Source organism: Canis lupus, chromosome 20 (assembly GCF_003254725.2).
Source record: "Canis lupus dingo isolate Sandy chromosome 20, ASM325472v2, whole genome shotgun sequence".
Lineage (NCBI taxonomy): Eukaryota > Metazoa > Chordata > Mammalia > Carnivora > Canidae > Canis > Canis lupus.
The window spans coordinates 7,011,200-7,034,353 of record NC_064262.1 but is presented as its reverse complement, the minus strand read 5'-3'; the positions used below and the strand labels follow the sequence as shown (position 1 = coordinate 7,034,353).

General features: G+C 40.0%; 1 protein-coding gene across 6 annotated transcripts in view; it reads right to left on the bottom strand.

The window, feature by feature from the left end:
* VGLL4 (vestigial like family member 4) overlaps window positions 1–23,154 on the bottom strand; it is a 163,491-nt gene that overhangs the window by 81,036 nt on the left and 59,301 nt on the right. Inside the window, exon 1 of one of the 6 annotated variants that reach the window (XM_025449709.3) lies at window positions 2,351–4,061. The exons of the other annotated variants lie outside the window; for them this stretch is intronic. Coding sequence (XP_025305494.1) covers window positions 2,351–2,432 — 82 coding nt within the window. The 5' untranslated portion in view covers window positions 2,433–4,061. Of the gene's footprint in view, window positions 1–2,350; window positions 4,062–23,154 lie in introns of those variants that run through there. 6 annotated transcript variants of the gene reach the window in all.

Below are 23,154 nucleotides of genomic sequence, written 5' to 3'. Positions count from 1 at the left end.
GTATATGTTGCCACAGAAGCTGAAGAAATGACAGTGCAGACACATGGTTTATTTTGCAGAGTACGGCAGTGTACAATACAACTAAGGAATTTGGTATAACCTAGAGAATAAGAATAACCATCCGCATCTTAATTTTTAAAACTAAAACCTCAGAAAATTAAATTGCCCCTTATTCTTAAGAGATGTAAAACCTGCCTGTGCCGTAAATGAAATCAAATGCTGCCTACACCAACTGTACATTCCATTTTCCAAATAACTTCCCTGGAATGCTGGTGAGCGGCTATGTTTAATATGAATATTTCCAAAGTACTGGATTTAAAGAAATAGCAATGATTCCAACTTTTCTTACCAAAAAAAAAAAAAATTCCCATCTGAGATTTATGCCCATCCTCAAAACACCCTTTTGAGTTCAGAGCAGATGTGTGCAGTATTTATACTAAGAAAACCACCAGTACATAAACAACCCACTAAAAACACCACTCAAGTTTTGCTGTGCTTTTCTTCATTTCCTGTGTATTTATTTTGGTGTTAATATAACGTTAACTTTCGTAGTAAGGAAAATAGCAGCAGATGTTTAAACCAAACAAACTATAGCAAATCATCCTACATATCTACTCAACTTTCAAAATCAAAGTTTCTTCCTCCCCCCAAAAGAGGGAAGCTTCAAGCAGACTACTCTCAAGTATATTACAGACTACAGAACAACAAATCAACCTGGTGGAGCTTTCCGTAAGCCTTTCCTCACCACCCCCAACTAAAGACATAAAAAAGTAATGTGGTATCAATTTCCTAGCAATCCCTCTATCCCTCTCTTAAGCGGATCGTTATGTTTTATTTTGTTTTGGTTTGGTTTGAGAATATCATATTACACAATGACAAAGACAAGCCACCAGATATTGCCTTAAGACTTTGTGATTTCTTGATCACTGAAAAAAAAATGTTTTTAAAAACTGCAGTATATTAATTTCACAAGAAATGAGCCCAGTCACTCGCTACTTCCACCACCCTGAAGAAGTCTGCCTTTTTTAAAATGAGTGATTTCAGAAGTAACACGATAGTTAAAAACAGCAGATTCAAAGAAAGCAAACACCAAAATTCTCATTAGTGGAACAAGCAGGAGTTTAAATACGTATAACTTTTTAGAAAAAATTTTAAGTATGAGATCCTTATCCTGAGTGAAATAAAAAACAGTATGAATGAGATTTTATGTTCCTTGAAGGGGAAAGGGTAAGTTTTCAACTGACTAGGTAACAGGCCTGAAATTTTACATGAAAAATACAAGTTTCCTCAATGTTTTCTTTTTCAAAAGAAACGTTCAGTTCACTATTAAGGGAAAACATGGAAACTCCTACTGAATCAGAAAGGAGATGTCTCCTCCTCGATTTGTATTTGGTTACAACAAAAAACGCCCCTCCTGCCAAGCTGAATTCCCCCGCAGATGCCTCTCCGGCCACTCAAACCCAGGCCATTTCCACTTTTTCAAATTGCACGTAGATAATGTTCCAACAGATCAAGAAATCGCTTTTTCTCTTCTTCCTACCAACAGGGGCAGCTTGAAATGCTACAAGGCGGTGGGGAAACACCTCACAGTTTAGCAGGAGGTGATAAACAAGAAGAATTCTGAGTAGGTTTCTTTCTTTCTTTCTCTCTTTCAATTTAGCTTTCTGGTTGGTGTGTTGTGCAATCACTTCCACAAGGGACCGGAGTGTGGAGGGAACATCCTTCAATGTCAGAACTCTCTAGAGCAGTACAGGAAATGGGAAATCAGACAAAGAGCCAGTCTGTGCTTTGTGACATGGGTGCCCTTCCAGTCCCCCAAACTGAATAGAAAAATTCTTCATTGTTTGGGACAATAGCTCCTGAAAACAAAAACTCACTGTAACTTTCTGTTCCCCTCTACATGAAAATCCAAAGCACTGACTGGAATACAACATGAATACTGTAGATAGTGTATGTTTAAAATAAGTATCAGAGCGGGGGGTGGGGAGGTGACCAACTCGTTTAACTTTTCCTGGTCCTAGAAGTTCTTCCTCTAAAGAGAGCACCAGCAGAAAACAAAAATAATCATATTATCAAGAGTTAAAAATTTTGAAGAGTTAATGTTGCAAGCAAAAGGGAAACTTTTAACAGTTTATATTTCACTGCCTTCCCTCCCCCACTGTAACCCTGAAAGCTAAGAGAGAAACAGCAAACTTTGTATTGAAAATAGTGCATAATAAATACTCGCCTTTCAAAGCACCCTAAAATCCCAAGAAAGAGAGCAAAATACACAGAAGGCATTCAGAACCCTAAAGGAGGAGTGGCCTTAACAAAAGCAATAGGAGAGCAATTTCTAGAACAGAACCTCTACCTTCGTAGCACAGAATGCCGATATTGTTGTTCATCTTGTCCAAGTACTGGTAGTTCAACAGGTCCATCTTCATAAATAGCATTTATTGGGCTAGCACAGAAAACCAGCTCTTTGCTTTCCGCCCCCAAAGAGTAGGTTTCAAAAATCAATTATTACTGAGTAGCTCCTGGCTCTTCTCAAACTTCACAAAGACAGCGAGGCCCAGCCTCAGACGATCAAAACAAAGTATGTAAAAGTAAAAAAAAAAAAAAAGAAAGAAAGAAAGAAAGAAAAGAGAAAACAAAAACACGCCACCAAAAAAATCAAAGTCACACGGAAACCCTTGGAGGGTTTATTTGTAGACAGTATAGGTTTTGTATCCTCGATGGAGCACTTAAAAACCGTTTCGGAAGTCTTTGCAGGTCTTTCTTCGCAGTAGAAAAGGGGTGAAGACGAAGACCACGAAGCACATTTCCTCGGACAAAGCCGCGCTCGCCCTCCTCACAGCCCGCTGCAAGGGAACCGCGCTGACATGCTGGCTATGCTCGGTATGACTCGAATGCGAGCGAGCTTCCTCTCCCCGCCGAGGGCCACGGAGCATGCTCACTGCGCCCCGCAGCTCCTCAAATGTCAGGGATATTTTCTGCACAAGATCAGTCTCTAAATGCATTAAGTGCTTGAAAGAAAGAGAAAGAGGAGGTGGAGAGTCTGAACAGAGGGGCCGGGGCAGAGCTGCTCTGGACAGGAAGCAGCCCTGCCACTGCAAGAACCCTAGGAGGGAGAGAAAACCCAGGAAGTTTCTTTTTCGGGAGCTGAGTAAAAAAGTAAAAAAAAAAAAAATCCATCATGGAAGCAAACTTCCACAGAATTTAACCTTGGCTGGGTCTTCACTGTGGGGATTCGGGAACCCAGGCTGCTGCGTTTGCCGTGGTACATATACCATGCGTTATTTGGAAGGTTTTTTGTTTCTTTTAAAAATTGGTTTACGATGTCCTTTTACACTTCTACACTTCGGGCTGTATGTTTCAAATTTTGATCTGAATGTTACATAGAACTTCTCTCCTGCTCCTCATGACATGAACCGGGCGGAGATGGTATCACTTTTTTTTTTTTTTTTTTGGTATCACTTTTTTACAGCAGAGAAAACTGAGGCTCAGAGGGATTAAATGACTGACCCAGGACCCCAAAATAGTTGGTAAAACTACTTTTAGGGTATTTTTTCCCCTAATAATTTTCCTTAAAGAAAAAAAGGAGGGAAAGAGAGAAAAAAGAGAAAACAGAGAAAGTGGTTTAAGCAAGGAAGACCAAAAGCCTATTTGAAATGACGGGTCATGAGGAGAATAAAGGCATTTTCATTCGGCACATATGAAAGCTGTTTCATCTATTTATTAGGGGCCAGTAGCATGTTGCTATGCTGTTCCTATACTGTTAAACTGGGGATCCTGGGTGGCTCAGCAGTTTAGCACCTGCCTTTTTGGCCCAGGGTGCGATCCTGGAGTCCCGGGTTCGAGTCCCACATCGGGCTCCTGGCATGAAGCCTGCTTCTCCCTCCTCCTGTGTCTCTGCCTCTCTCTCTCTCTCTCTATCATAAATAAATAAATAAATCTTTAAAAAATAAAAATAAAAAAATAAAAAATAAAACCCTTAAACTTCGTATCTCCAGTATCTAGTACAAGTAGGTACCCAAAAGCTGTTTACTGATGAGTACATCACTGAATGTCCAGAGCCTTTAAGCGCACAAAGAGCACACTAGCAAACAGAGGGAGGAAATTGTTTTATCTTAGCAGGCTGTAGCTAGCTTTTGGCACCATAAATTGACTAATAATTCACCACAGGAAGTGTCTGTGTATTGATATGAATATATGCTATTTGGAGATTTAGAAAATATCAAGGAGTGTCATACTGTAGATCAAGACCTGAAATTTTAATATTCTACAGAGCTGAATAAATAATTTCAGGGGATTTTTAAAATCCATCAGTAGTTGCATTTTGGATGACAGATGTTCACAGCAAATTGTTCTAATCAAATCTTATTAGAAGATTAACAAAACACCCAATACTACTGCTATCACTGGATAGCAGCGGGTGAAGTAGGCAACAGAAAAATCAAGATTTCACAAGCTTTCATTTATAAGGGTATCTATTAACATTGGGTTACATATTCTAGATACTGAATAAGCTGTACAGAAAGATATATATATATATATATATATATCATCAATTATAATTAAAATAATGGTATTTGGCAGGGAAGGTCAGAAGAAAGCTCTAATAGCATCCACAATACACTAGATTATTGCATTTCAAACAATCTTAATATCTTTAAGCACCACATTCAAATTCAAATGGTAGTTTTGGAGTACAATTACTCTGCTGTTCTTTGACATAAGATCTCAAACAGAAAACACGATGACTCATTAACATGTCCCTATGGGAGAAAGTTGGCTGCACATAAAAATCAATGCAGACGTTTAAAAAAATCCTGATGCTGAGGTAGCAGCCCAAACTAACCTGAGGAGGTGGGACCCAGGATCAGTATCATTTTTAAAAGAGTCCCAGGTGATTTTAATAAGCAATCAAGGTTGAAAACCATTGCTTTTATCCAAGAGGGAAAAAAAAATTACCTCCCTTAAGATACTTCATTTTATATACTTATTTTGAGGAAGAAAGAGTTCTGTTTTTAAAAATATAGTGATTTAGGGGCGCCTGGGTGGCTCAGTGGTTGAGCATCTACCTTTGGCTCAGGTCATGATCCTGGGGACCTGGGATGGAGTCTCACATCGGGCTCCCTGTGAGGAGCCTGCTTCTCCCTCCATCTATGTCTCTGCCTCTCTCTGTGTCTCTCATTAATAAATAAATAAAACTTTTAAATAAAATAAAATAAAATAAAGTGACTTAACCATATTCAAACAATATAGTTATAAAAATATGAGTACTTCATAATTTTCCCTAAATGATGCTATGTCGCTTGGAATGTGGTTCTCAGGGGCACCTGGGTGGCTCAGTCAAGCATTTGCCTTTGGCTCAGGTCATGATCCCAGGGTCCCAGGACTGAGTCCTGCATTGAGATCCCTGCTCAGTGGGTAGCCTGCTCCTCCCTCTCTCCCACTCCTCCTGCTTGTGCTCTTTCTCTGTCAAATAAATAAAATCTTAAAAAAAAAAAATGTGGTTCTTAGTTTCTGAGTGGCAATCATCTGTGTGGACAGTCCTATAGCTCTTGTCTGTCTACCTCCTTGTTCCCTGCTCCTCACTATCATTTTTCCAGATATATGCTTCGATCCTAACCAAGTCTAGACTTTTTTTTTTTTTTTAAGATTTATTTATTTATTCATAGAGAAACACAGAGAAACATAGAGAAACACAGAGAGACACGGGGCGGGGGGGGGGGGGGGCAGATAGAGAAGCAGGCTCCATGCAGGGAGCCTGACGTGGGACTGAATCCTGGGACTCGATTCTGAGACTCCGGGATCACGCCCTGGACTGAAGGTGGTGATAAACTGCTGAGCCACCCAGGCTGCCCCCAAGTTTAGACTTTAAGAGCAAGGACTACAGGGGCACCTGGTGGCTCAGCAGTTGAGCATCTGCCTTCGGCTCAGGTCCTGATCCTGGGGTCCCGGGATGGAGTCCCGTATCGGGGTCCCCAGGAGGAGCCTGCTTCTTCCTCTGCCTGTGTCTCTGCCTATCTGTGTCTCTCATGAAGAAATAAATAAAATCTTTAAAAAAAAAAGAAAAAAAGAAAGAAAAGAAAAGAAAAGAAAAGAAAAGAAAAGAAAAGAAAAGAAAAGAAAAGAAAAGAAAAGAGCAAGGACTATAGCTTCTTCATTTCTTCAAGGTCAGTCTGGCCTAAGCCTGCCACATTAGGTAGGCCATCAGTGAATATTTGGTGAATTAAAATCAGTAAGATTAAAACATCTCACAGGAATATTCTCTATCCAGCCTCCCGCCCCAGCACACACTGGAATACCTAGCGTTTTCCAGATTGGTTTCTGTAGACATCTTTTGGGAACCACAAGTCCTCACATTTGAGGAACATTCATCTGGATTCTGAACGCACCTCAAGTTATAGTTGGCATACTCAGTTTACAAATCTGAATCCTGGAAAATGTCAATGCTTCTCAAGTTCATTCACAGGCTAATGATATATTCATAATTGAAGTACCAACAGGATTGTTTTTAAGAAATGGGAAAGACTATTCTATATTTTATCCACACAAAAAAATCAAGTAGGAAATTTACTTTTTTAAAAAACAATGAAGAAATTTGAGCTATCAGATATTTAAAACATAAAGCAAAGAACATTTTGGAGGTAGAAGTGGGTACAGAATAAGTAGCATGGGGATCCCTGGGTGGCGCAGTGGTTTGGCGCCTGCCTTTGGCCCAGGGCGCGATCCTGGAGACCCGGGATCGAATCCCACATCGGGCTCCCGGTGCATGGAGCCTGCTTCTCCCTCTCCTATGTCTCTGCCTCTCTCTCTCTCTCTCTGTGTGTGACTATCATAAATAAATAAAAATTTAAAAAAAAAAAAAGAATAAGTAGCATGATACAAGTAATGCAATAAAATTTTTACTGAAAAAACTTTAAAAACTGTAATATGTTCAGACTAATCTGGAACAGGGAAACATTTTCTAAGGCTGAAAATACAAAACAAAACAAAAAACTCCTTAAATCAAAGAAAGAAAATACAGAGGAAAACATTGAAGACTTTGACTGACTATACAAGTTTTAGGTGTTTGTACATATAAAAACCATAAAACCAAGTAAAAAAAACAAACAGAAGAATATATTTGTAACATACATTATGGTCCATGAAGGATAAATGTTTCTGATCTATAAAGAACATTTAAAAGTAGAAAGAAATAAAAGAATCTAAATATTTTTTAAAGAATGCAAGAAATGAATGGTCAATATATTTTTGAAAAACTATTCAACTTTATTAATAAATTCAAATTTTTAGGGCGCCTGAGTGGCTCAGTAGGTTAAGCATCCGATTTCAGCTCAAGTCATGATCCTGGGGTCCTGGGATGGAGCCCCAAGTTAGACTCCATGCTCAGCAGGAAGCCTGCTTCTCTCTCTCTGTTCACCCCTCCCCCTGCTCTCTCACTCTCTCTCTCAAGTAAATAATCTTTAAGAAAAATACAAATTTTAAAAAAATTAAGTGATTTTGCATCTGCCAAATTAACTACAACAAAGACTTTTCAATCTTATTAAATGCGCTGGTAAGGTGAGATCCTAGTACAATTTGTGTTCACTGCTAGTGACATGTTAACAGATAATGCCTTTCCTCTTTTTTGTTTTTAAGAATTTTTTCCATTTATTTGAGAGAGAGAGAGAGATCAATGAAGGAGAAAGAGAAGCAGACTCTCACTCCTGAGCAGAGAGCCTGATGCAGAGCTCGCTCCCAAGACCCTGGGATCGTGACACGCCTCAGCTGAAATCAAGAGTTGGATGCTCAAGGATTGAGCCACCCCCCAGATAATGCCTTTCCACAAAGCAGTCTGGCATTTATATCAAGTTATTTGTAGTGTCAAAAATGTTCATATTCCTTTCCTCACACTAGACTCTACTTCTAGAACTCTGTCTTAAGGAAATACTAAGGTTTGATCAAAGAGTTACATGAGGATGCTTACCAACCTTTTACTTATAATGCTGAAAACTTGAAAACTTAAAGTCCAAAGAGACTGCATTAAAACTACAGTATATTGGAGCACCTGAGTTGCTCAGTCAGGTAAGTGTCTGACTCTTGATTTCAGCTCAGGTCATGATCTCAGGGTCGTGAGATTGAGCCCTGCGCTGGGCTCCACACTGAGTGCAGAGCCTGATTCTCTCTCTCTCTCTCTCTCTCTCTCTCTCTCTCTCTCTTTCTGTCTCTCCCTCTGCCCCTCTCCCCTGCCCCCCTACTCAGCTCTCTATCTGTTGCTCTCTAAAAAACAATAACAAAAAAAATGCAATATATTAATAACAAAATATTATTGTTATTATAATTCCTTCAAAACTATTATGACATGAGGGATCCCTGGGTGGCACAGCGGTTTGGCGCCTGCCTTTGGCCCAGGGCACGATCCTGGAGACCCGGGATCGAATCCCACATCAGGCTCCCGGTGCATGGAGCCTGCTTCTCCCTCTGCCTGTGTCTCTGTCTCTCTCTCTCTCTCTCTCTCTCTGTGACTATCATAAATAAATTTAAAAAAACTTAAAAAAAAATTAAAAAAAAATATTATGACATGAGGAAAGGCTATACTATGTTCTGTATGATAATACTACTACATGTGTTAAATGAATATAATCAAAATAGAATAGAACAGGGGCACCCTCAGTGGCTTAGTGGTTTAGCGCCACCTTCAGCCCAGGACATGAATCTGGAGACCCAGGATCGAGTCCCACTTTGGGCTCCCTGCATGGAGCTGGCTTCTCCCTCTGCCTGTGTCTCTGCCTCTCCCTCTCCCTGTGTCTCTCATGAATAAATAAAATGTTTAAAATTAAAAATTTAAAATTTAAAAAATAACAGTAATACATAGTGTACATAGTGTACTACACCAATTTTGCTTCTATACGGAGTATATACACATATATAGGGAAAAAGTTTGCACATGTATTAAAAATACTATAAAGAATACCAAAATAGGGCAGCCCAGGTGGCTCAGCAGTTTAGCACCTGCCTTCGGCCCAGGGTGTGATCCTGGAGACCCGAGATCGAGTCCCATGTCAGGTTCCCTGCATGGAGCCTGCTTCTCCCTCTGCCTGTGTCTCTGCCTCTCTCTCTCTCTCTCTTTCTCTCTCTTTGTGTCTCTGATGAATAAATAAATAAAATCTTTTAAAAATAATACCAAAGTAACAGTGCCTATATATTTGAGTAGTGGGCATTTTTGACATTTTTCTGTATTTCTAATTAACCTACAGAGAGTATATGCCATATATAATCAAGGTGAGGGTGAAGGAGATTCCTCACTTATTAAAAAGCAGGCACATAATGAGAAAATATCCCCTGGTAAAGGCATGAACAGTGGATCATATGTATCTTATTTTTAAATACCATAATATATCTTTTTGATTTAGATTTAACAACTAAAGATTCCAAACATTTATTTAGACCTTTGTAAGACTCAAAGATACTTATGATGTTTTTTTCAAATGTGTCCTAAAGGGACTAAAGAGAATCTCCCTGTACTTTAAACTTTCAGAGCAGGTGGATATGTATGCACATGCTGTCCTCTATTGTTTACTAATTATTTCACTTATCAGTATCAATTCCCCAAGACCTCGCTTTCTTCTGGAGAAAAAGAAAACAGAGTTTCAGTTCTTGGTATAAACCTCTCCACTGCACACAATAAGTGCTCCATACATGTTCACTATGACAGCATCTCGGCATCTCTGTGGAATAATGCTGGCCAAACGATGATAGGACCCCAGGCTGATTACTAGATTCAACTATTCAGTTTGCTAGACAATTGACTACCAATTTAGAACAGAACATCAGAACCGTGACCTGCTTGATAAATGCTAGAAGATAAAATTCACTCTCCAGACACTTTTGTAAAAACAAAAAGCTCTCATTAGAGCATGTGCAGAGAAGGGAATTTTTTAAGTTAAAAATTTAAATTCCAGTTACTTAAGATACACAGTAATGTTAGTTTCAGGTGTACAATACAGTGATTCAACGCTTCCATACACCACCTGGTGCTCATCACAAGTGTCCCCCTTAACCTCCATCACCTATTTAATCCATCCCCCCACTCACCTGCCCTCTAGTAACCATCAGTTTGTTCTCTGTAGTTGAGACTGTTTCTTGCTTTGCTCCTTCGCTTGTTTTGTTTCTTAAATTCTACACATGAGTGAAATCATACAGTATTTGTCTTTCTCTGATTTTGCTTAGCATTATACTTACTCTCTAGCTCCATCCATGTTGTTGCAAATGGCAAGATTTCATCATTTTTATGGTAGAATAATATCCCACTGTATGTACGTATGTATGTATACACACCATATCTTCTTTATTCATCAGTTGATGGACACTTGGGCTACTTCCACAGTTTGGTTATTGTAAATAATGTTGTTATAAACATTGAGGTATGTGTATGAAGAAGAGACTTTTTTCTTTTCTTTTTTCCTTCCTTTCTTCCCCCCTCCCTGTCTTTCTTTCTTTTTTGGCGGGGAGGGTGCAGAGGGAGAGAGAGAGAATCCCAAGCAGGCCCCAACACTGGGCTCAATCTCACAACTCTGGGGTCATGACCTGAGCTGAAATCAAGAGTCGGACGCTTAACTGCCTGAGCCACCCAGACACTCCGAGAAGTGCATATTTTATTTTTTAAAGGTTTTATTTATTTATTCATGAGAGACAGAGAGAGAGAGACACAGGCAGAGACACAGGCAGAGGGAGAAGCAGGCTCCATGCAGGAAGCCCGACGTGGGACTCGATCCCGGGACCCCAGGATCACGTCTGGGCTGAAGGCAGGCACTAAACCGCTGAACCACCCAGGGATCCCCAAGAAGTGAATATTTTAATGTTAAATCTAACAATAATCTCTTCAAAGACACTGGGAAATATAAATAACCCTACAACGTTATTGAGTTCCTTTAATGGACTGAACTGTTCTCTTTTCCCCAGGATTTTATGTAAGCTAGATACTTAGTTAATGCTTTTAAAGTTTTCTCCTTATCACATGTTTATCTTTTTTAAATCACTTCAACCTAATATATGAATAATAATCAAAATAGACCTAATCAAAGGAAGAAAGTAAGTTTGACTATACCTTGACCTAAAGTTTTAGTTGAACAAGAAGCTGGCTATAGAACAATATTTAAAAGCATCTCTAGAATCCACTGTCATATACAGATACATTCCTCAGTATAATATGAACAATAGCAAGAGTAACAATGATGATGTTCATACAACATTTTCTTGGGCAAGGCACATTTCCTTTTTTATCTAATTATACTAATTACTAAGACAAAGGTTGTAAGAAGGAAAGCACAGAAAAGGGATTAAATGAACATCTAGATTGAGTGTCAAGAAAAAAGACTTAAGAAACCAAACTTTCTTTTCCGTTAAATATTGTTCAGAATGCAAAGTTCTGTGGCTCCTCAAAGCCTAGCTAAAACTCCAACTTCTTCAAGAACCCCATTAGCTAGGATTAATCTCTATAATCTGTAATTTTAGATATACTGCACTTGGGGTGCCCAGGTGGCTCAGTTGGTTAAGCATCTGCCGTCAGCTCAGGTCATAATCTCAGGGTCCTGGGATCCAATGCGCACTGGGCTCCCTGCTCAACAGGGAGTCTAATTCTCCCTCTTCTTTTGTCTCACCCCTTCACTCATGTTCTCTCTAATAAATAAATAAAATCTGTTTTAAAAAAACAGATATACTGCACTTAATTCTAAAACAAGGGAGATGGGACACCTGGGTGGCTCAGCAGTTGAGCATCTGCTTTCGGCTCAGGGCGTGATTCCGGGTTCCAGGATCGAGTCCCACATCGGGCTTCCTGCATGGAGTCTGCTTCTCCCTCTGCCTATGTCTCTGCCTCTCTGTGTGTCTCTCATGAATAAATAAATAAAATCTTAAAATATATAAAACAAGGGAGACTATGAGATAATATATGTATCTCTCTCCCACCAGTTTATAAAGACTGCTTTGCACACAAAGGTCTTCAACAACATGGCTGCTGAACTAAATAAGATACCTAAACTAAATAATTTTCAAATGCTTCCAGTATCAATGAGGTGAACCTACATATCTATCAGTTTTCCTATCTTAACTGCATTTTCTTTTGAGGAAATAATTCCTAAATATATAATAAAATATTGCTTATTTTTCTAACTTGGAGTTGCTCACCGTAGAATGATTAAAAATATATACTATTTTGCAAACTTTTTTTTTAAGATTTTATTTATTTATTCATGAGAGACAGAGAGAAAGAGAAAGAGACAGAGAGAGAAAGAGAGAGAAGAGAGAGAGAGAGGCAGAGACACAGGCAGAGGGAGAAGCAGGCCCCACTCAAGGGAGCCTGATGTGGGACTCGATCCCAGGACTCCAGGATCAGGCCTTAGGCTGAAGGCAGGCGCTAAACTGCTGAACCACCCCGGGATCCCCGTCAACTTTTTCACAAAAGTAAATACTATTGAGCTGTATATCTTGATTTCTTTTCTTTCTTTTTTTTTTTTTTAAGATTTTATTTATTTACTCATAGACACAGAGAGAGAGAGAGGCAGAGACACAGGCAGAGGGAGAAGCAGGCTCTATGCAGGGAGCCGGATGCGGGACTCCATCCCGGGTCTCCAGGGTCACACTCCAGGCTGCAGGCGGCGCCAAACCGCTGCGCCACAGGGGCTGCCCTATCTTGACTTCTTTGTTTATAAAATAGTACCATTTCTAAGTTAAAATATTCAACTTTTTAAAATTATTTATTTATTTGAGAGAGAGAGGAGAAAAAGCGAGAGAGAGAGAGCGCAAGCAAGGGAAGGGCAGAGGGAAAGGGAGAAGCAGGCTCCTGGCTGAGGGGGCAGGATTATGACCTGAACTGAAGGCACAGGCCTAACTGCCTGAGGCACCCAGACACCCTTCGACTTCTTTTTTTTTTTTTTTTTTTATGATTTTATTTTTAAGTAATCTCTACAATCAACATGAAGCTCATATCAATCAATGACCCGAATATGGAGAGTCGCATGCTCTACAGACTTGGCCAGCCAGGTTCCCCAAAACACTCTCAACTTCTATTAAGTTTTACTAGATTACTTACTCTAGTGTAGAATTTTAGCACAAATATATGTACTTCAAAAAAAAAACATAAAATGGTGCTTCAAAGATTTAAACTTTCAATACAACAGCGCCCTCTGGGGGTGAGTTTTAAAATGTAATGACAATTTTGAGAATGCAAACCCCCACAATTTGGGCCATTTTCACCTGATAGACCTTATATTTCAAACACAATAAACCTGTTAATTTATTTATTTTTAAAAGTCACAGCAAATATATTTCTTTTAAGTAGACTCCACATTGGCCTGCCATGGAGCCTCACAGCAAATATCTTTCAACAATTACTAAACTTTGTAAAAATTAAAATACTAGCAAAACCAATTCAATTAATATCAAATGATTGAATAGGAAATCTTTACTGACATGAATTTAAGATTTTTTTTAATTTAAGATATTAATAGTATTTTAAAAGTATTATTTTATATCTTATATATATTTTGAAGCATAGTGGATGTACAATACCATATTGGTTTCAGGTGCACTACATAGTGAATCAACATTTATATACATTACCAAGTGATCGTCGTGACAAATTTAGCTACCATCTCAGGACTGAAGTCTTAAACTGGAATAAATCAGTACTGGGAGAAGGAATTGAATCAATTAGCATTCCCAAGGAAGGAGAAATCTCTTGCAAAACACCAAATCTTGTAAGTTTTACAACTAGTACCTTATATGCTTGACAACGCAAATGTTTTGTTGCAAACAGAATTATTATTTTACAGGTTTTCATTACTAAAAATTACTTAGGTTCAGTAAAGCCCATCCAAAGAACTTTCACAAATAAAATATTATTCTGATATTCACATTCTCACAAATCATAATCATCCATAAATGTATTCCTTCAAGGCTGGCTGGAACTGCCTTCCACAGTAAAAATCAGAGATGAAATCCAAAGGAGGAAGAGTACCAAAATATATAGCATTTGAAGTGCTAACATCAACTGATAGTCCCACAGTACCACAGCCTTTAGTACTTCAGTATGCAGCATTTTTCTACCTCCAGAATCTGGAGGGTAGAAATAGAATTTCTACCCATTCCACCAGTTAGGATCCCATCCAGAAAACAGACCCCACACCAGGTATTTTAAAAGAGAATTTTAGGGGCGCCTGGGTGGCTCAGTAGTTGAGCACCTGCCTTTGGCTCAGGTGGTGATCCCAGGGTCCTGGGACTGAGTCTCGCATTGGGCTCCCAGCAAAGAGCTTGCTTCTCCCTCTGCCTATGTCTCTGCCTCTATCTCCATCTCTCTCGTGAACAAATAAATAAAATCTTTAAAAAATGATAAAAAAATAAAATAAAAGAGAATTTTAACGCTCCCCTGCCTTGTGCCCCCTTTTGGTCATTACCCGCATAAGGTAACTAATATCCTAACCTTTCACAGCATAAATTAGTTTGATCACTTCATGTAAATAGAATATGTTATGTACTGTGACTGGGTTCTTTCACTCAATTTTATGAGTGTTATCCTTCTCTTTTTTTAAAAAAAAGATTTTATTTCTTTGAGAGAGAGAACATGCAAGCAGAGGAGGGGCAGAGAGAGAGGGGAGGGAGAGAAAGAATCTCAAGCAGACTCCCCACTGAGCATGGAGCCCATCAAAGGACTCAATCTCATGACCCTGAGATCATGGTCTGAGCTGAAATCAAGAGTCGGATGCTCAACCAACTGAGCCACCAGGCACCCAGTGTGTTACCCTTATTTTTATGCACAGATGAAAAATCATTCTTTTTCACTGCTGTATAGCATTACATCGCCCTACCAGAGGAGACTTCTTTCATTCTATTGTTGATGGGCATTGAGTTAGGCAGTCTCTATTTGGGGGCTATTATAATATGTTTGCTACAAATCTGCTAGTGCGTGTCTTTGGTGAGCATATAGCTGGGTTTTTTTTTTGTTACTGTTGCTATTGCTATTGTTTTTGTAAAGTCTTAAAATCAGATATTTATACTTTTTATATTTTTTCTGCAGCTTTACATTTTATCTTTTTCACCTTAGTTGCCACACAATGACAACAAAGCAGTTGTACCAATACAGAGTCCTGCCAGTGGTGTATGGATTTCAGGTTGTACCTCATCCTGGCCAACACTTTTCGATCTTTTTCATTCCCACTATTCTGTTAAGTATGGAGCAGCCACACTGTGGTTTTACTTTATACTCCTCTGACCAATAGTGCCTCTCAACCAGGGCAATTTTGCTTCACTCCCTTCTTGGGAGACATTTGGTGATGCCTGGCTGTCACAACTTGGGGCTGTCACTGGCATCTAGCAGCAGATGGAGGCCAGCAATAATGCCAAACATGCTATAGTACACAGAACAACCCCCACAACAAAGAGTTAGCTAGACCAAAATGGCAACATTTGGTTTCTTCATTAATAAGAAACCCTGGTTCAAGCAAACCATTATTAGAATTTTTCTTCTTGGCCATATAATCAGTGGCTGATACAGCTCAAGAAGTCAATTTCCTATTGTCTCAAAATGTTATTTTCTCCCTAAAGATGAAGGGATAAAAGACAAAGGACAGTACTAGGTGTTGGGCAAGTACATGGCGTAGCATTAGGTTCTTTTACATACTTGGTGTCTTTTTTAATCCCCACAACAATGCTATCAGGGACTATCACAGTTTTACAGATGAGGAAGCAGATATCACACAGGCTAAGTGGCTTGTCCAAACTCACAGAAGCGGTGGTAGCTCTGGATTTGAAGCTGTGCTTTTCTACTACACTCCAGGTCTTACTTTTAACTAAAAATAAGAGTTTTTGAAGGCTATAAGGACTATTAACTTAGAAGGGGCAAGTTTCACATTAGATCTGCAGAAAGCAACAGAATAAAAACTGGGTACAAGGCACCTTGGTGGCTCAGTCTGTTAAGTGTCTGACTTTGGCTCAGGTCTTGATCCCAGGGTCCTGGGATTGAGCCCCACATTGGGTTCCCTGCTCAGTGGGGAGTCTGCTTCTCCCTCTCCCTCTGCCCTTTCCACCTCTCACGCTTGTGCGCATGAGCACTCTCTCACTCTAATAAATAAAATCTCTTAAAAAATGTTTTTTAAACTGGATATGAAAAACAGATCATCTGCAATGTTAAGATTAAGGCATGCCTGTAATGGGGCACCTGGGTGGCTCAGTGGTTGAGCGTCTGCCTTCGGCTCAGGTCATGATCCCTGGGTCCTGGGATCAAGTCTTGCATCAGACTCCCTGCAGAGAGCCAGCTTCTCCCTCTGCCTGTGCCTCTGCCTCTTTCTGTGTCTCTCATGAACAAATAAATAAAACCTTAAAAAAAAAAGACAACGCTTTTAAGAACTGTACCTTAAAACTTTTAAATAAATCCATCTTCCTCATAACATTGTGATCTCTTTAAAGCTACATCATGTCTTATTTTTCTTTGTATATGCCCCCAATGCCTATGGGAGTAGGCATTTAAAGTTCCCTGGATCTGACCTAAAGCCCCAGTGAAGGAAGACAGAGTCTTCATAAAGCAAGCAGATGGCTCAGATTTTTTTTTTCACCTAGTCAACTATATTTAGTAGCCTAAAGTAGAATAAAAAGGGTTTTGTTGCAAATGTTTTTTTTTTTAAGATTTTATTTATTTATTCATGAGCAACACACAGAGAGAGAGGCAGAGACACAGGCAGAGGGAGAAGCAGGCTCCCTGGGGGGAACCCGAAGTGGGACTCAATCCCACAGGATCATGCCCTGGGCAGAAGGCAGGAGCTCAACTGCTGAGCCACCCAGGTGTCCCTCTGTTGCAAATATTCAGTTGAGTCAAACAATAGTCAATGCCATCAAATTCTTTTCACAACACAATCAGATTTTTCCAAGGATGGATTGGCACACATAGCCCCGTCAATCACCCTTTGGATGTTTTCACTGATGCTTCCATTAGTGAGGACATCGCAGCCTTAGGGCACCAGTAGTTCATCAACTAGAAGAGCAGTTTCCCATCCTGGACACCTATCACAATCACCCAGGAGACTCAAAACTATGCAGGCCCCGGCAATGTATCTGGAGGGTGATTTAGTAAATCTGGGGTAGGACACAGTGGGGCCCAGAAAGATGTATTTTGAATTTACGCCCAGGAAACAGCTGCACTCAGTACAGTCTGAAAATAGCTCCCTACATCATTTTCACATGCGCCCCTCTCCTTGATGTTCAGGAGCTCTGCAGTGGGAATGTTGAGTTGAATTTAGTCAAGTGCCTGGCTGAGGAAACCCCTTGCCTTCCACACCCTCCAGAGTTCAAGGACATCCCAATGAGTTACTCCTGGGCAGGACTAGGGGACGACTTGAGCCAATCTTTTTTTTTTTTTTTAAGATTTATTTTTATTTATTTATGATAGACAGAGAGAGAGAGAGAAAGAGAGAGGCAGAGACACAGGCAGAGGGAGAAGCAGGCTCCATGAAGGGAGCCCAACGCGGGACTCGATCCTGGGACTCCAGAATCGCACCCGGGCCAAAGGCAGGCGCAAAATCACTGAGCCACCCAGGGATCCCCTTGAGCCAATCTTAGACACAGCTCAAATTCCTTCCCACTAGGAAGCTGGACTGTGAACCCCATCATCTCAATTTACACATTGTGTCTTGCTTTACAAGGAAGAGACCAACAAATCCCCCTTTTCTCAGCCTGTCTTCTTCAACCACTGACACTCAGTAGCCAGAAGAAAACTTAGAGATTTATAAACTGCCGACACTCAACTATTTTAATACCAGAAATGTATATACCAGGCTTTTCTGCTTACCTACAAATGGGTAAGGGTGTGTAGTGTGTGAGGGATCCTGGAAATGAGACAGGGTATTTACTGGAGGAGCAGAACAGCATTTCCACAGTATGTGCGTCTAGTCAAGGCTGGTGATGGTGAATTTTTAGTAACGTGCAGCACCATGAACCTTCCTGAGGAGGACTCAACTGTGATGTCACATTCCTATGCTCCTCTGGTTAATGGCCATTGCCTCCCCAGCACCTAGACCATGCCTGGCATCTGGCAGGTGATCAATAAAGAACTAGGTTTCTAACCAGGGTCAGAAGACTGATGACATTCCAGCCTCCCAGAGAAGCACTGACAACTGTGGCCACAGGAACAGTAAACCCCAACCCTGGGGAGGGAATGAGAGCCAAGGGCAAGGGAGAAGAAGGTCTAAGAATTAAGGACTAAGCCAAGGAGGAACAGCTGCAGGGGAACATAGCCATCCCCAGAGGAAGTCAGGAATGGGGAGGCGAAGGAGGAGAAGCAGGTAAGACTGGAAACTGATAACAATAATGAGCCTACGTTTTGTCCTCTGCAATCTCAGACTGGCTTTCCAGTAAAAATAAAGAAATGAATGAATGAATGAATGAATGAATGAATGAAAAGAAAAGAAAAGAAAAGAAAAGAAAAGAAAGAAAGAAAGAAAGAAAGAAAGAAAGAAAGAAAGAAAGAAAGAGAGAGAGAGAGAGAAACGGCACTAGGATTGGGAGTCAGAAAAGTTAGCTTCCTAGTTCTTAGCGAACTCTCCCTCTCCCAGGCTTCATTGCCTTCTCTGCAAACGGGGTACGATAGAACTTCACTTGCCCATCACCCATCACACAGGCTGTCAAGGACCCAGGGAGCCACGGCTATTAGAGCATCGCATGAACTACAGAACACGTACGAATGTAGGGAACTGTTCACGCCATTCCTCACGCAGATGATGAAGTTTCTTGGTATCCCACAAGGAGAAGCAGAGCCTGTTCAGACAGTAAGACTGCCCTGGCCACTCCCTCCCCCCGAAAGAACTTCAAACAGAAACATCTATAAAAATGTGGGAACAAAGGTCGTCTTTTTTGCTGGTTGGCAGTTTCCTTATGCTTAATTAGACTTCTGTGGATTTCTGGAAGGAGCATCCAGGAATGCCCCTGCCACATACCTCCTCTGTGCATCCTGAAGAGGGGAAAATAATTTAAGACGGCTGTGGATCTGCCAAGGAACCCACACACATCATTTTTTTTTTCTTAATTTTAAAAATATGATCGTGATGCATGCCTCACTTAAATTTAGTATCCTTACCCTAAAAGTTGTCAAATATTTAAAAATCACATTGATGACTTATCCATTATTCAGATGAAACAAAACCTATCCTGCAGACTGCATTAAAAACAGAGATGTAGGGGCATCTAGGTCACTCAGTCGGTTAAGCATCTGCCTTTGGCTCAGGTGAAGATCCTGAGGTCCTGGGATGGAGCCTCCCATCCCATCCGGCTCCCAGCTCAGTGAAGAGCTCCCAGCTCAGTGAAGAGTCCGCTTCTCTCTCACCCTCTGCCCCTCCCCCTGCTCATGAGCTCTCTAATAAATAAACAAAATTGTCAAAAATAAAATAAAAACGGGGTCTAATACCAGAACAGATTTACTCTCTTGACATCACAGAAAATGTACCACATTACTTATATACTTCCCTAAGCCTCACTCCTTTCTAATGCACTATATGTCCCACTTCAATATACAACATCCTTCCTTCAACCTCCTCTGTGCATGAATCAGCCTTAAAATCCTAGGGTTCCGGTTAATTCATCCCTTCCTTTTGTGCCCTTATCCCTACCCAACCATAGGCTGCCATGTTCATTTGCAATCTCAAGACAGAATCTCATGTTTTATATAATAAATGGCAGTATTTACTATTTAGAGATGGCTTTTTCTGCTGGGTTTATGGGTGGTTTTTCTTTGGTTTACTGACTGAAAGCACGTGGAGAGAAAGAGCACACTGTACCTCCCAGGGCAAAAAAAAAAAAAAAAAAGAAAAAACAAAGGGAGAGAGAGAAACACACACACACACACACACACACACACACACACACACACACATATTAGCCAACAATGGACATGAAGAAAATTGTTTAGCTCATTTTCCTGATGGTTTGAATTGCAATACCAACGATAACAACAAGAGGTCTTAAAGTAATTAAAAGTTCTACATTTCTTGGGGAGGACATGAAGGCAAGACATCTGCTCCCTAGGGGGATCGGACTTTTCAGCTCAATAAGAATGAAAATACCTAAAACTCCTGGTTGTCTTTAGCTCTCGGTTTGGTTTCATTCTAGGTAGTTACCAGAGGGTTAAGGAGCCTAACCAGTTCACCATAAAAGTTTCATGTATGATCCTATTACTTTTGAATGGCTATCAGTGTTCTTTGCGACTCTCCTTGTTCAAGACTCCTGTCACAGGATATCTGTGCTAACAGCCCTGTGGTACAGGTTGCCAACAAGAAAATTATGATCCTTGTGGCAGTAATGCCGATTTACGCAGCATCAAAATAAATGATTCTTCCTGTTCTCTGCTCTCCATTTTCCCAGGAAAACAAGTTTTAAAAAGAGAGAGAGAAACATGAGAAAATAGAGCTTTGCACCTGCATGCTTAGTGCTGCACTTCCCGCACAAATAACCAAATGGCCATATTTTATTTATAGATGCTCTAAAAGTACAACTGCTTCCAAAGTGCAGGCTAAAACACTTCGCGTTTGGCCTGGAACCACCAAGGAAAGGTACACCAATATATTTTCCTTTGGAAGGCTGACACATAAAAAAGAAAAAAAAAGAAAAAGAAAAAAAAAAAAAAAAAAAAGAAAAAGAAAAAGAAAAAGCTTTCTTTCCCGTGTTTAAGCAAACCTTCCAATTCTCTTCCGGCAGAGCACTGTAGTGTGTTTGCTGCTTTAATATCATCATTAATTAAAGAACCAGCTGCCAACTTTAATAGACTGGGAAGGCCACAGAGAAAAGGAATGAATACACAAACTCTTTCTAGACCTTTCTTTTTATTCACCTGGCACGTGGCCCACTACTCTTCATGAAAGAAAAATCAAGCCTTCAATTCTCACTCATAAATGCACATTTATTTAGTTCACAAGGAACAAAAAGATAAGAGAGTCTGAATAACTTGCCTAATATGCAATTATAAAGTATTGACATGCCTACTGTGTGCACTTAGTACATGAATGTGAAAATATCTTGAAGACCTGAAAAGTGCTATTTGGCTGTTGCTAAAAGACACTATATAGAGATACCTAGAATTTTTGTTGTTGGTAAGAGTGTTGCTGAGCCCCAGAAGGAGAGACATCCAACCAGACCATCCATATTCATCTGACCCCTACTCTCCAAACCTTAGGTACAAATTTATCCTGCCCAGGATCATAGTAGAGGTGAAAATCTACCCAGCACAGACACAATCTTACTGCCTCCAAGTACTGTTTACTTGTCTTTGGGACTCTAGACATATGGCAAGCAAGACATCCATAAAAACATGGCCAGAGGGCGCCTGGATGGCTCAGTCAGTTAAGTGTCTGCCTTTGGGTCAGGTCATCATCCCAGAGTCCGAGGTGGAACCCAATGTCCAGCTCCATGCTCAGCAGGGAGTCAGCTTCTTCCTCTGTCCCTACCAATGCTCATGCTGTCTCTCTCTCTTTCTCTCTCTCAAATAAATAAATAAAATCTTAAAAAAAAAAAAAATGGCCAGAGCCACATTAATGCTAATACCACTTCACTGGCCTAGAAGGGATGGGGGCCCAAAGATGAATAAGACACAGTCCCCGTCCTTGAAGAGCATATACCAGAGGGCAAACAACAAGAACTATAAACAAACCATAGGAAGCAAAGGAAAGAGAGATACTGTTTTTTGAAGGGATTTAGGTGTGGCTTCACAAAGAAAATGGCATTTGTCTGGGCCCTCACAAGAATAGGATTTCAAGGCAGGGTTGAGGGTCAAGACATTCCCAATGGTATTTCCCAAGACACAAACAAAGTAAAATATTTACTATAGCTCAATGAGTTTTCCATAGACATATTAAGTGAACTTCAAGGGATTACTCAGGGCAAAACTAGCTTAAAATATTGAAATAATTAAAATGTGCAATCCTGGAGGCCAGGAGCTAGTCAGAAGCAGGTTCCAACCTTGATTCTGCAAAGGAGTAGCTATGTGAGTTCAGGTGTATTACATAATGCCTCTGATCTCACTTTTTATCTTTGAAAAATGGGGATGATGCCAACACTTTCCACAGACTGATCACTCTCTTGGGATGCCACCACTTCCATGATGGCATTGTTAATACAGTCTGCTATAATCTCACATGGCTTTATCTCCTGGATAGACCAAGTACTCCCTGAGACCCAACTTCTTTGCTTATTTACTCTGAAACAGCCTGCTGCTACTATCAGCAGGCACCCACAGATGCCAAATTCTCTTCCTTTCTATTGAATTTCTTTTTTTTTTTCTATTGAATTTCTATTCACTATGGAAATTCTTTCCTTTGTACTATAAAGTATACTGTCACTCAAATTCTGAAATATCCCTATTTCAAAATTTGAGTTTCATCTTTTACATTTCAGCATATCTCTATCTCAGTAGGATTTTTTTTCTATGAATAATGTTATAGATTTTAAAAATATATCTATCTCTTTGGGGACCTGGGTATATGAAATGCCAGTAAAAAATCATTCACATTGAGTTCTAAAAATTAAAAAACTTTGAGATCCAAAGACTCAAGTTTTATGTTAACTGAACTTTCATTTCAGCTTTGCTTCCATAATACATCAAGAACACAGAACACAAGAGCTGCCTGGGTGGTGCAACCTGGGTGTCTGACTCTTGGTTTCGGCTTAGGTCGTGATCTCAGGGTTGTGAGATAGAAGTCGGCTTAAAAGACTCTCTATGCGTCTCCCCCACCCCTGCACTTGTACTCTCTCTAAAATAAATAAATAAATCTTAAAAAAAAAAAAAAAAAAGGAAAGAACACAGAACAACAAACAAAACCCAATTCATCATACAGTTGTTTCATCACAGTAGCTGTGGGACCAACAGCAAAACTATGATACATGAAGGTCCTCACAAAAATGAATACACAGAATAGAGAACCCAGAAATGGGCACTCAACTCTATGGTCAACTAATATTCAACAAATCAGGAAAGAATATCCACTGGAAAAAGGACAGTCTCTTCAATAAATGGTGTTGGGAAAATTGGACAGCCACATGCAGAAGAATGAAACTGGACCATCCTCTTACACCATACACAAAGAAAAACTCAAAATGGTTGAAAAATCTAAATGTGAGACAAGAATCCGTCAAAATTCTTTTTTAAAAAAAATA